Source organism: Vanellus vanellus, assembly GCF_965231255.1.
Source record: "Vanellus vanellus genome assembly, chromosome: 10".
Taxonomy (NCBI): Eukaryota; Metazoa; Chordata; class Aves; order Charadriiformes; family Charadriidae; genus Vanellus; species Vanellus vanellus.
Genome location: NC_138915.1, coordinates 16200884 through 16216102, shown reverse-complemented (window position 1 = coordinate 16216102; position 15219 = coordinate 16200884). Strand labels below are relative to the sequence as shown.

Here is a 15219-nt window from a genome sequence, read left to right as displayed (position 1 = left end):
TATACCCCAAACTGCCAATAAGGAGGCCGCTGAACGAAGCATCTTTCTGACTTATGTACTGCCAACACGCTTCTCTCGGTGGATAAAATTAGCTCCTGTGCAGATGGCCAACACAAACCTGTGCAATGCTTAACACCCACTCAAGTCCTCTAAATAGAGGAGAATTCCACAAAATGTAAACAAAATCTGAATTAAATACGCTCCAGGGAAATAGCTGCATACATAACATTAAAATATGTACATAGTAGGTAAAAAAAAAACAACAAACCAATTCATTAAAATTAACATTAAAGTGACAGTAGTGTCTCATGACTAAGAATAAAGTCTATTCAATGGGGACACCGAGGGCTCTGATTACTGAGGAAAGGATGGCTTACCTCGGGATGGCTGCAGTGGTTCCCAATCCCCCTTTAAGTTTCCTGCCCTCAGTGCAGTGATGACTGCTCTTGAAGAGCTGCATTTAACTACTTCGGCCTACAGCCCGGTGTACTGAGGTAAGCTGGAGTTAGTTTAAGCTTTTTGTAATACTCCAGGCAGTCATGCGAGGCGGTTCAGAACCTGCTAGAAAAGGAGCAGATGCCTTTCCCACAGCAGGGCAGGAATCCACCACAGCAATCCCAAACTAAGCTTTTCCCACTCACGGACAGGATTCCACAGAAACACCCATCCAACTGACACCGTTTGTCATCCCCACACTAAGGAACCTTATTTCTATTTCACAAATCTCCGACTCTATCAGAAGAGTTATTGAGGACAGAACTAGATATAACGTAGGTAAGTACAAATAAGCATTTCATTTCATTTTAGAACCTCTGAGAATTATATATTTTGATGAAAATTACACAGAAAACACTAAAAAAATGATATATTTTAGCTGTTTCTTTCATAAAGAGATTAACTGCATTGCCAAAAAAATATCAAACTTGGATCAGTAGAAATAATTAATAATTTCCTCAGAAAACTTTTTTTTTTAATAAAAAACATTCTAAATATCTATTAAAATCAATGCCAGCAACATCAACACCTTAACCTGTTAAAATCTGCCATGTACTGCATGGCGTTCATGTTACCCTGCAGGACAACGAGAACAGGAAGAGTATGAACATCACAGACGAGAAAGCCACAACAGAGCTTGGCATATTCCTTTGACACTTAAGTTTACCAGCATCAGGTTACTAGTACATCTTTACAGGATGGGAGTATGGGAGTGTTACTGCATCTGCTAATCCTCTACTAACAGAAAAAGGGAAGATGCTAGAAGATACCCATCTTGGAAAAAGTATTTCCATACATTTACTAGGTTTGAATTTATTAAAGACCATTTTCTTTTCTGCATGGCTTTTAACATTTGTAAAAGTTTCTTATCCATATCCTCCAAAATGATACACATACATTTAATTTTAGTACAATGAACATTTCCACTGCATGTACAAGTCTTTGAAGGACTAACAGTACAAGGCAGGTTATGTATATAGCTGTATGACTAGACATGCTGTCAAACGCAGAAAGAATATTTAAAGGCTGGGTGGAAGAAATCACTAATTGTATGCTGCTACCGTAATTTTAGAATTGGCAGGTGGTAGTAAAATTATTTTCAAACCTGCAACTCAAGCAACACCAACTTTTTATAAACTCATAATTTTTATAAACATAACACATTATCAGTTTAATACAGAAAATAAGTATTTCCATACTGGAAGGTTATTTAAAAACAGCAACATCCTACCGAACAGTGCAGTAATCACATATATGTGCTAAGAAGTTTTCTTTATGGCAAAAATTTCCAACTATTTAACTAATATTGGGTGACAATGACTGTACACCACTATGTATCTGGTGAAAGAACATAAGAAAAAACCACACAATTTTAGATAGTTGCCTTACCAGGACATCAATTGCAACACAATAAAGAACACACAAAGAAAAAAAAAAAAAAAAAGAGTAATTTTACGATTTTTATAAGAACAAATATTTTCAGTCAAAAATATAAAGAAAAATACATGTACATAGCATATACATCCACATGCTGTGTTTTACCATTTCAAGTAAAGCCACCAAATCTTCAGTAGCCTTTAAAAACAGGGAGCCCTGTCTTAAAGGGGCAAACTTACATTATTTTTAAAATTAGCCCACACCATCAAAGATCCCGTGTATTTTCAAAGATCTTCAGTCTCTATAATTTAAGCTAAAGTAATGGAAACATACCAGGAAGCCCATGTATCCAGGGCCTCTAGAATCACTTCTCTAAAAAAAAACAAAAGTGCACTATAACAAAATTTGAAAAATATAAACTGGACTAAGAAAACAATACTTTAAATAGACTTTCATTTGTAAGACATTGCCTTTTGTTTCAAATACCTCAACAACAAAAGACAGTGAATCGACAATTGCTATTGCTTACACTGCTGCCTCACATGAAGTAAATTTCATGGTTTCAATCTATTTTTAAACACATTTAGATAAGGGGAAAACAATCAACACAGCAGGACATATAATCTTTGTCAAGTTCCAAAACCCTAGGACTCTTTTTAAAAACAGATAGTGAAAATATTCTATTGTCTAAGTAATATGACTTCAGTCACAGACTGCTAATCCATCAGTGCTAAATTATCTGATGACTTTTCCCAGTGATAGTTCTCAGGAACAGGAACGCTTACTTTATGTCAATGGAATATGAGTGTCTTCCAGATCTGAATCATCCACCAGAAGCACTACATATTATTATCTCGTCACTTAAAATTAACTGAAAAAACACAACAGAGAACGTTTATAAATATATGCTGAATCCCCCTGAATACACAAGGTTTAAAGGAAAACTCAGCACACTTCCAATTTTAAACTTACCTTACTTGGCTGTTTTCAGGTGTGTGATGTCCAGATTCACTGTGGATTGCCAGCTCCCAATTCATGTGATGCCTCAGCATGCACTATGCTGGTGATATCACACCCACCATAGGAGCCCGTAGGGATAACATGAGGGCAAGATAAGTCCCGTGGCTTTACAATTTTTCCTATTTTTCTAATGTCTGATATGCTTATTTTACATCCCATAAGTTACAATATAGGAGTATTAATATTAAAATGTTTAGCAAATTATGTAACACTGTATTGTAATACACTAAAAAGGAGGTCGTGGTGGAACAGTACCTTACCCCTAAATGCCAGCTCCAGTGTTGCTCTTTGGTGGGTCACCAACATAGTGCATGCAGGGCCAACACACGGATCGGGAGCTGGCAATCCGCTGTGGGTCTGAATATCGCAAACCTGAAAAACAAAAAAGGGTATGCTTTAAGCTACACATGTGCTAACTCCTCCCTGGCAAAATGGGATGTACTATTCATAATTTTCCCATCTCAGGATGATATGGATTGGGTTCATGATCACACCATATGCATCAATTTTGTATTAATTTCCTTTTTAACAAGTCCCTTTTAAACAGGTATTCTGGAGATTTAAAACAAGGGATCATGCATATCCCGTGGCATTCGTTGTGAACATATCGAAAAAAGATTTTAAAGTCGTATGCTTATAAGGCTGATTAAAAAAACTGAATTCATCTGCACCGAGACAGCAGAGTAGTGATAATCCTCTAGTGAAAATTTCCAATTGCAAAACCACATGCAGCTAGTTTACAAAACTATCAAGACAAATGTATTCTCCAAATAGTATTTACACAAAAATATCATTGCCAGTAGTGTATAAAATAGCTACATGGGAAAGTCATATTAAAATGGTGAAAAATCACCTTTCAGTATATTTAAACTGCAACTCCCAACAAAAGAGGAAGATAAGTTAAAATTCCACACTCAGCTCAGCTTCATGACCTAAAATATATTTTAGAAGTTCCCAAAACATGTTCCACAGAACAGCTGGTGGTATTCCCTAAGGGCATTATCTGCCATTTTATATAAAATCCCCCCCCCCCCCCTTTAGATGCCAAATTTCATTAAAAGACAGCTAAGTATTTTGAGATTCTTTAAAACTAGCTTTTTTATATGATTTACATTATAAAAACGTTCAAGTCTTATATGTACATCCCAAAAGAAACAGAATAAAATTAGCTTTCTACAATATTTACTGAACATTTGACAATTTAAAAATCTAAGTCAATAAAAAGGGTTTTAAACTGCTTAATAAACTGAGGCATTTATCTATTCTACACAACAGATTATCTTCATAAACCTCACAAATTCAAGGCTAATTTAGAAACATTTTAAGAAAACCCAAAAAATGAACAACTGCGTAAGACTGATTAATTTTTGCTGAGAAAAGAAATCAAGAGCAGATACTTTGTTGGGTCAAGCTGGCATACCCGGCATAATACAACCTCAAAAGTTAGCAGAGACAAGAGACTGCCTTAATTTATCTAAAATGATTACTTAAAACAAAATTCTAGATTAATAATGTAGCTTCCAACTGTGATTATTCAGGCATATGATGATTATACATATATGTAAATCTAATTTGCTGAAAACTAGGCCTCAAACTTGTTTCAAAATATTGCAAAAGCCATCGGTAGGCTTGAGAACATCTGACAAAACTATACGTATATCACACTTATCTATCTTAGAAGGAATTCCAAAGATGACTTTACTTACAATTACAAAGGTGCAGTTGGAAATACCGCAGTTACAGAATACAACTCATCGTTAAGTACTCTGTCAGAAAGGAGGAATTTTTTCAATGAAACAACTGACTATAAAAATGGTGTTCCTTTATTTACAAACACACAGGAATTTTTCTGTTGTAGGTCTAATTTGCTTTTAGACTGAGGATTTTTTGGTTCTTTTTCCAAAAAACCCTTTTTGACTTCTATTAGTAGTGACATATGGCATTACAGTAATGATAAAATGATTAAAAAAAATCATTGCTATCCATCCTATACTGAAGAAAAAATAAAAACCAAAAATGTATTTTGCATAACGGACATAAATGCTATGAAATATTGAAATCATTATAATCACTAATCCATCATGTCCTGTCTCGAAATTTTTAATAAATGCAGCTTGCTGTGAGCAGACTGACACTTTGACACACTTGGCATTGCCATTTCTTTTAACATATTGCTTCTGACTAAATAAAATCTGTTTTGACCTACTCACATTTCAGTAACTAATTTGGAGAAGTCAAAAATCTAAAATGAACTATCATACATTTTATCAATAAAAACTGGTATCCTGAATATAATTTAAACATTGAATAAACATAATAGACTTAAGGTCCTTTCAGTAGCTCTCACTCAACAAGTAGTATAGGACCGTACAGTTTCCTCAGAGTTGAATGCTATGTGGAAACTGAAATGGGCAGCCACTTTCCAGCGTTAGAGCCAATCAACTAATGCACACAACCCCTTAGTGTCAAGTTCAGTCCAGAACAGCACAACATACAATAAAACGCCTATTATAATTTTTAACAAAGCTAAACAAACAATATTTTGTGGACACATAAGAGAAAATGTTATGAGTCAGATATCTCAAAAACCCGTTTCTTTGTTGGATTCTAGTGATTAAACCCAACACAGTATTTTTACACGAATGTACGTAACACAGTAATATCACAGAATCACAGAATGATGGGGGTTGTAAGGGACCTTTGGAGACTACCTAGTCCAACCAATATATGTGTGTATTTTAAGAAAAAGTATTATACTCAAAATATGTGGAATGTTTAAATTTCCAACGTTGTTTGTTTGTTTGTTTTTTAATTTTCAGGAATATCTGGTTTCAGAAACACAAACATACACACTCATTCATTCAACAGCATGAATGTCATTCTCTTTCCTGCTGTATCAGCGATAATGGATTTTTCATCAAGAAAACCCAAATCCAGACACCAAGAATTAACTGGGTAACAGACTATTTGACAGTTCTAGTACAGAATGCAGCAAGAGTCCAGTTACAGTAACCTCTCCCCACCAGACCACTTCTACTTCAGATAATCTCCTGTTTATATCTACCTTTGTTTAACTTACAAGATATCATTAAGTAGTCTTCAGATGTACTCTTGCCATCATCGTCGTCTTCTGTTTTTATAGTCATTGTGGAGCCAGGAACAGTACCAGCTGCTTGAATGACTGCTTCAGATTCTGAGTTTGTTACAAGAACTTCTTCTGAAACCATTGTAGGCGAGTTGGCTCCTGACACAGAGTCTTGCACGACATGCTCCAAATGTCCATCAGGACCCGTAACAAGGTCAGCCACAAAAACCTGATCAGGAACTCTAACGGTTTCCGTTATTAGATCAGAAGTCAAAACATGATCACTAGTATCTAAAGCTTCTTCAATGGCAACATCAGTTTCCAAAACAGAATCAGGAACAATTACACCTTCTGTTACAACATCAGTTTCAGTGATGATGTCAGGTCCTTGGACAACTTCAGCTGCTAAGCCATGATCAAGAGTTATTCCATCATCGGTAACAACATCAGAAACTAGGACAGCTTCGGGGACTGATACAACAATATGGTCTCCATCAATATGAGCAGTGCCAGCCATTCCAGCCACTATGAAACAATTATGAACGAGGAGAAAAATGTTAAAATTATTGCATTAGCGATTAGTTTATCTAAGGAATGGAATAATTGTATAGATAAGTTAAACACAGATGTACAAATCTGTTACTTTTCAACAACCCACATTTTGCATTTCACCCGATAAAGACTATCCAATGTTTAAGAAAAACAAAACATGCCACTTCTTTAAGACATAATGTGGAGTTTGCCCCAAAATTTGGGTTTCAGAAAGCTGGTATGTTAAAAACTACTGGCCAGTTTGCAATTTCATCCTTTTTAAAATTCCCGTGAGAAAACGCCTGATTACAATAGCAATCTGAACCTTCACAAAATTCCTGCATGATACTAGATGTGTGGTAACAATACATTAACTGATGTTATAATAAAAAGACACTCAGCCTTCAGACTGCATGAGCCTTGATTAAAATAAATACTCGGCTGTATGCAATACTTATAGTACAATTTCCAACAGCTTGCCACGTTGCAAGGAATGGCTAGAGGCAGAAAGCTGTTTTTCATTAACAGACTTGACTGGCCAGTCATATTTGCAGACTACTTTTCTATAGATAAAAAAGAACGCACAGTGAATTACTTTAACATACCCATAGCGGTTTTAATCTTAATGAATAAAACACTGGTTCTTATCAGAATGAAAAAAAAATATTCAGCATTGTATTGCAAATTTAATTATTTTGGTATGCTCTGAGGGATATTAATTCATGTTAGAACAAAGACATGGTCCTTCCCAATATTTGAGGTCATCTCCTGTCATAATGCGAAATGGAGACCCACAAAGAAGAGTGGAGATTTCTAGCTGTCCTTTTACTAAACCTTCAAAATTGCTGAGGTTATATAGCACTGTCACCAAAAGAAACAGTGTTCATTCAAAAAAAAAAAAAAAAATCACTTTAGAAACAAGTTTTCTTACATCAGTACAGTCCCAGGATTGATGTTCTTGACAGAAGACTTCTAAGCACATGTAGATGTGCAGATTCAGTTAAATCTGTAAATTGCTGTCTACATAATAAATTATCTGTTGTCACACAGACAAAGACATTATTTCCCACCACACTGACCAAAATACCCTAAAGGAGAACTGGAGACAGTAATCAAGGTAAACACACAAAAGCTCCAATGTTGTTTATGCCCTCTACTGGATCTTATTTACATCTCCTGTGTGCTGGAGGTGTAACAACTAGCCAATGTGGTTTCAAGCAGAAGCACACGCACCACAAAATCACTGAACTCCACATAACATTTTCTGTCTCATCTAGAGCACTTTTTTTCAGAACTACTTCAATATTTTGGAATAAGTGACTATTTCAAGACCAGCAACCAAAGCATACACAGACGCATAATACACCACCTTAAATTTTGCATTTTCTCAAAAAAGTCATGCAAATAGCATTAGTATATTAGTCAACTCTACATCTTGGTATCATTTGTAAGCATATATCAAAAACTTGAAAAACAGTCTTGATTTTATTCATTATTTTTAATAGTTAAAATGTTTACCAAAATCCTGCATAATCATAGTGTGAGGCATTTTGGATTCTTGTGTTTGCAATCCAAGACTTCCACCACCTGGATCCATATTCAGTTAAGTTCATTCACAAATAACTGCAATAAAAGCAAAATCAGAATTTATATTAAATAGCGTTACTGTGTTGATTAGCTTTACTGGATTAATGTGTCACACTGATAAACACAGAAAAGTACTTACCAAAAAATTCAAGAAAAAAGTGTGCAATACTTAATATAATACACTTTCTATATTTATTTTTTAGTATTTTTCTGACCTAAAATCATGAAAATGTTTCCATCCATAAGTAGACCTACAGTAGTTAAAAGAATTACACATGCAAGTGAAACCAAACATGTCAGTGGCTCCTGGTCAGGACTTAAGTTTTTTTATGTAGATCTTTGGTTACTGCCTCACCTAGAACAGTTCCGTTTATAATCTGTGAAACTTAACTGGAAAGTGCTTTCTGGTTATCTTCAGCATCCAAAGGTACAGACTTCAACATTATTTCTCGGAGCAGTAAGCACAAGAAATGCCTAAAACTTCAACTTCCCCGCTGCAAACTGAACATTGAAATATTTTTTCAGTTTTACGAGACTAACCCCCAGAGGGTACCAGCCCACTGACTGATAGCAAAGATCTCACCTGCAACACCAGCAGTAGCATTGGGCTGTAGTAACAAAACAATATAACACGTTAATAAGTAACTGAACCTAGTTACAGGTAACTTATCTAGAAGCAGAAACTCTGTCAAGAAGCAAGTTAACGTTGCCTTAAACTGTAGCTAAGTGCCGGTAAAAGCAAGACATATGTCAGACATCAGCAGCACACACGTGCTATTACTAACTACATGCCTTACCACAATAACGTGTATTAGCAAATATGCACAAAGAAGTCACCTTTGCTCTATCCCTTTCTGTATATACTCTCTAATTATCAAGACTGGTGATTGTGGATTTGTGGAGATGCATCAAAGAAAGTTGAAAATTGTATTGGGAATATCAATTTTTCAGATTCTTTCACAATTTTGTCTCTATCAGATATTTCAAAACAAGTTTTAATGTGTAAATTTATTTGGACATTATGTTTAATTACAGGTAAGCGTTGAAAAAGCTGCGTAGTGTGCTAGATTTATGAGAACAGAACTGCTGAAGCTGCTTTTCTCTTCCAGCGGCTGTGTATGAACCCCTCTATATCATTAAAAAAGTCTGACATAAGGCCTGGTAGAAAATTTAATCAGCCCTCAGTCATATTCACAAGTGCAGTGCAGAACTACCCGTTATAACAGGCAACAGCTAAGCATATGAAAGGCCAACTTATTTCAATGTCTCCATTGCCGTGATACTTACTGAAGAAACCACAGTGCTCAACAGACTTCTGTGCTGACACCATTCACTATTCCAGTGTTAGGACTGTATTATCCATATTGGTTGACATTGTATTTCAAAACTGTCAGGTTATTCTAGAAATCTTATCTTCCAAAACTGCCCCTTCTGTGCTGCCTCGTTTCTGCTGCCAGGGAAAAGCTGGTTCTTTGCAGCTATCTGCAATATCCCTCTAACAGAAAACAGGTCCTTTAAGGCTTCTGATAGAACAGACGAACCAACTCTTTGTAAACTCCCCACTGTTACGCTTCACTGTCACAACTTTAGCTTGATTTTCTTTCTTTTCTTTTGTTTCTGGCAATTGCTTTGCCTCTTCTAATTCCCCTTAATGCTTAGGGGTTTCTGTTTCCCAACTGCTTTTTTGTCAGACTTGTTTATTTTCCTCAATCTTTTAAAATTACAGCTGTTCCCCACACCTTGCCACACAGCCATACCAGTTTTACTTCTGAGATTCTCGCATTCATTAAAATGCAATTCCAATTACATCCAAGCATTTTCACACATGGAGAATAAATGTTGAGCTTCTCACTAAACCCAATTTTACCAAGATCTCCATTTCTGGTATCATATCTGTCTTGAGGATGCTGAATCTCTTTCAGATGGTACAGCTACACAAACTTGCTTTCAGCGAAAAAGAAAGCATGTTAATATTTCTTTGACAGAGTGTCTCCATAAAACACAAGGAAGGAAGGATAAATTAGCATTCCTCCATGTTATTTGCATTGTTACTAAGCATTAAAGTGCAGGAATTCTGAATTATTTTGCAATTTGTTGCAACCCAAAAGACTTTTACACAAGTTCTCAGTGCAGATGAAATGACTCCGTAGAAGCAGCTACAGGAGTACACAGGAGCAAGGCTTTCATAGGTGAAAAATCTCTAGCTTAAAAAATCCACATTGCACAAGACTAAAACCTTGTACTTTCCTGCCCTCTCATATCCAAGAATCAGAAATAAGTCACAGTATCACACAGAAAATGAACGAGTTTTAGGAGCTGTGGGGAGTGAACACAAAATAAGAGCTCAAGTCAGAACTACCTGGAACTGAGTGGTGCAGAGATTAACAGGGAAGTACAAATGCTTTTAAGAGCAAGTCTCAAAAATACAGTACTTTCCTGTTACATTTTGCTCTTCTGGATCTCATAAGAAGTTGACCCCTATCCCACTGCAATAATTTGCTTAAGTCTGTGCATCTAAATCCAAAATATGATAGAAACTTCAAGTACTTTGTGGTACAACATATTTGACAATGAAATATACCACATTAGGAGCTAACAAAAGTGAAGTAAGACAAACAATAAAATAAGCCAAGCTGTAAGAATAAATGGTTTAAGTGCTTGAAATCTCTGAGATACAGCTAAGACAGAATCAAGGATCCAGAAAGAGCCAGGACCTAATGCAACTCACACTGTCGCACTAATTCAGAAGTAAACTCAACTTTGCAGTAGACATGAAATTAATTTCTCTTAAAACATGAAGCTCTGTCAATAACAGGCACTAGAATCCACAGTAAAAGACCCTAAAAACTGAACAGATCAAAGCATCTTAATGCCAGTTACTACGTTTACTACAACACTGTGTCTCACCAGATCTGACAGCGCTGGATCCTTGGTACCAAACTAAGTCACCATTGAGAAGGGAGATGCTGGCATTCTGTCAGTGCCATGGGCCGAGCTGCGCTGGGCTGACCCACAGAATCGGGCAGTCTCTACTGCGCCAGGTACCAGGCTCGGTTTGCATGTGGAAATGGATGCTCCAGATGTCATTCAAGCCAGGCAGAAAGCCAGCAAGGTGAGACGATGTGAAAAGTCAATTTTGGTGCTACATTACTTTGCCTCCTTTTTTTATGACTGTGTGAAATGCCTTCATTTCAGCAAGTGATGCAGAATGCCTACTCTGTGCAGGCCAAGACACACAGGCCAGGCAGGTACAATTTTTTTTTTTTTTTTTATAGGAAAAAATACAAAACAGAGTCACAAGAGAAAGAAGCAGCACGTGAAAAAACACAATATGCTTACTGCATCTTCTTTGTCAAGGAAGGAACTGAGCAGAGATTATTCCTTCTTTTGTACTCTCAAAATCCTTAAGCGAAAGATGCAGCAAGCAGTCCGCAATGCTGGCAAATTCAAGAAAAAGTCACTGATCCAACCCAAGTTTGCAACTTAACTGAGAACGCAAAAGAACCAAAGAACTTGTATCACCCGGTGTCACTATCATCCCTTCAACACCTTCTCCCCGTTTTATCCACTCAAACCTGCTTCTCTCAAATTGTCGTTAGAATCTACAGTACTAACTCATGGGGACAACAATGACAACATTCTTCTTGCAGAGCTATAAGAATTCCCCAAGGTAATTTCTTGATGGTTTCATAAGAGTACATTAGTTCATAGACGAGCTAGTATATAAGTCAAACATCAATGAGGAAAGTAGTCAAAGATTTAACTAACCAATTCCAACCATACAATTGAATCCCAATATGGTTTTAAGTTTCAGCTCCAAAATCAAATTCTTTCACCACTGTAAGAATTACAAAGCAACCTCAGAACCTTAATGAACTCCTAAATTGTTGTCACAGCCATCTGAAAGTCTTAAGGTAGCTAACAAATACTTGCTATTACAAAATAAGACACAGCTCTAGACCATGAATGGCTAATTTAATATAGCAATTTCAGAATTAGTGGTATACTCTACAACTTCCTGACCGCAGCCTTTACACTCAGACAACCCTTCCTTTTTAATGTAAATGGATACAAAAAATTATCTTAAATTATATAAATCTAAGAGTACAGGAAGAATATTTCTTCCTTCTTAATAAGCAATTTAATTTATTTTCAGATTATATAATTAGATGCCCAAATACACATGTATTACATATTGTGCTACATAGAAAATTCAATACCAAGTAAGACTACAATTCTAATTGAAATTAAAATTTCTGCAAGGAAAGCTAATTATCACTGAAAAGAGTATTCTCCCAGTAGCTAACAGGACTATAAAAATTACCAAAGTTATGGGATGGCACCTTCTGCGCACATAGTACTATGAATACTTTAAATTTCCACTATAACCAGAGATGGATGATGACACTCTAGCAATAAACATGCTGAAGCTGTACCTTGGTTGACGCAGCTGGTATACAACCATCACTTAAGCATACTCTTCTAAACCCTCAAAGCAGACAAAGGACAGAGTTGCTTTAACTACACAATCACATATTATTTTTTTTATGTCTACTTTTGGGTCTTAAAGGAATACAGTAACAGCACGAAAACCCCTTACTGCTAATGCTGGAACAATTAACAACAGATAAGGCCTACAACTCTGCTACAACTAGCTACTTTTGCCCATAGATTTCAGTAGTGTAGATTATTTAGTTTTACACACTAGATATGCATGCAAATCTTATTATTGGGAACAGCAAAAAATGTAGTACAGTGATTAACTGTGGTTCTTCACAGCGTCTTTCTGTAGTACACCATGTTATGTACCCACACAATCATAGAAGAAATGGTCCAATCGTGTGTTTTAAAAACAGACAGAGAAATAAGTCAGAAAGCCACAATTCTGTATACTGTCATAATCCTGAACTTATCCATACCTCTTTCGCTTCTAACTATTAAGATCTCAAGTTTTCCTCTCAATTCCCCTTCTCCTCTGTATATTTAGAAGAAAATACTGTGGAAAATGCTTTATTAGCATCAGCCAATAAAATAATATCACTTTACAACATTCCATTAATATTTTAATTGATTTTTTTAATTATAGCACACTATCTTGCACCAGAGATGAGTAAATTAGCATCAGATCCCAAAATAAAGAATTTAATAAAAACCTAAAGTGAGACTCTCAGAGCAGTATCTCAAGGTTATATTTTTAAAATATGTATGTAGTATCTGATATTGTTTTGCTTTTTTGAAAAATATAGTTCTCTTTCTAACTAGCTTCAGAAGAAGGTTGATTTTACCCTTTTTCAGTTCTTTATGCCAAAGCTCTTCCTTAGACAGGGCTCAGCTGAGACCAGGAAATGAATTTCAGAGTTTAAAAAAAAAAAAAAAAAAAAAAAAAAAAAAAAAAAAAAGGGATGCATGACCTCTCTGTCTATCGGCAGGAATGCTACTGTAAATTACTACTGTAAACAATATTCTTTAAAATCAAAGATAATGGTGGGCAATTTAGGACTATCTAAGAAAACACACACCTACCATGGCAACACTCGACTGAAAAACTGGTAAAGGCCTAGGCCCTTGTAAACATTGCTCTTAGTATATACATTGATTTATTCTTAGCTTACTCTTCCCATAAAAACAGTATAATAAATTAAGCATTAATATTTTAATTTTATTTGAGAAAGCTTTTAGAAAACACCCTAAATTGAGAGACGTTCAGCAAAGTATTTTAAGAAGGAGGGAAAAAACTGAATGCCTCAGCACTTCTACACTTCCCAGGGAAAAAAGGGTGTTATTCTTGAACCCAGAGGCACAATGAAGCTCCCAATCAATATGCTAGCTTTCAGGCATAGTTACCATATTTAAAATTTTTATAACATAAAAAATATTTCTATAAAATGCAAATTACAACTTGATAAATCTACATCAATAAAGAGTACGTATTTAATACCTTTTGTTACATTCTAAACAGTGTGGTCCTACAAATGCTAAGCATCTCCCCAGTTTACACACACAATTATTCCCAATGTGTTCACGTAATACATTTTCACCTAAAGCATATTTGCACGGCCAACCCTTAAGTACTCCTTTAAAATAGCGAATGTCTTCTAAGTAATATCTAGAGTCTTGTTTGCATATAATAAAATAAACCACAACATCATACTCTGTCTGGTGTTTGAGATGTTCGTCAGCTGAACATGACATTTTGATTAAACCAAAAGGACCAAGCTCAGACATAGAGAAATGTAATACAATAAACACACGCGTATGTTCTTAAAAAATCCAAACCAGATGCTTTCTAATTATCTCTTAATGTTCCAGTTCAAGAAGACTACAAGAGAATTATCCTCCCCTGATAATACTTCTGGGTCTGGGTTTTTTCCCCCCTAATTTTTAATGCAGCAACCAGTAGAAATGCAACGAGAAACATTCTTGCTCACGCAGGGCGCTTAAGCAGAAGAACCCGATTCATAATGTGCAGGTTATCACAAGCCCTTCAGCAGAAAAAACACCAGGTATGAAAAACTAACGGGACTCCACGGCTACGGCGGCGGCTCCGCGGGAGGGCTGCGCCGCGCTGCCGCCGTCCTCCGCGCTCCTTCGCTCTTTTGGAGGAGCGCGGAGGATCGCGGCAGCGCGGCGCAGCCCTCCCGCGTCCGCGGCGGGACGGGGAGGCGGGGATAACCCCTGTCCCAGCGGCGCGACGGCCCGCGGAGCCGCAGCCTTCCCCGCCCCGCCGGCCGACATCTTGTTTTCCGCCATTTTCTGGCGGCCCAAAAAGGCCCCTCAGCCGCACAGCCCGCCGCCGCCGCCCGCCCCGGCGCCCGCCCAGCGCGGCAGCAGCCAGCGGCGGCCGAAGCTCGTCGACCCGCCGAAGGGCGGCAGCGGCCGGGCGCGCTGGGCGGCGGCAGGCCTCGGGCGCGGCCTGCGGTGAGGCCTAGCCGCCTCCATTGTGTGTGTGTCCCTCCCACCGCCCCGTTCCCCGCCGTCCCGGCTCCCGACGCCTCGGCTCACCTGTGCGGCTTCCCGCGCCGCGGGCTGGGGCCCGGGGAGGGGGGGGTCGGGCCGCCGGACTCCCGCCGCCGCCGTCGCGGCCTGGCATTCGGGTGCGCCGGGTCCGGGCCTGCACCAATCAC

At 37.5% G+C, this 15219-nt stretch overlaps 1 protein-coding gene across 10 annotated transcripts in view; it reads right to left on the bottom strand.

The window, feature by feature from the left end:
* The window catches only part of ZNF711 (zinc finger protein 711), a 45704-nt gene extending 30485 nt beyond the window's left edge, over nt 1-15219 (bottom strand). For all 10 annotated transcript variants that reach the window (XR_014269526.1, XR_014269527.1, XR_014269528.1 and 7 more), the window contains exons 1-3: nt 15098-15219; nt 8027-8131; nt 5972-6502 (exon numbers count right to left, since the gene is read on the bottom strand). Coding sequence is in view for 2 of the 10 variants with exons in the window: in XM_082488122.1 (XP_082344248.1) it covers nt 5972-6502; nt 8027-8105 (610 nt within the window). In the remaining 8 variants the exon portion in view is untranslated. The remainder of the gene's footprint in view (nt 1-5971; nt 6503-8026; nt 8132-15097) is intronic.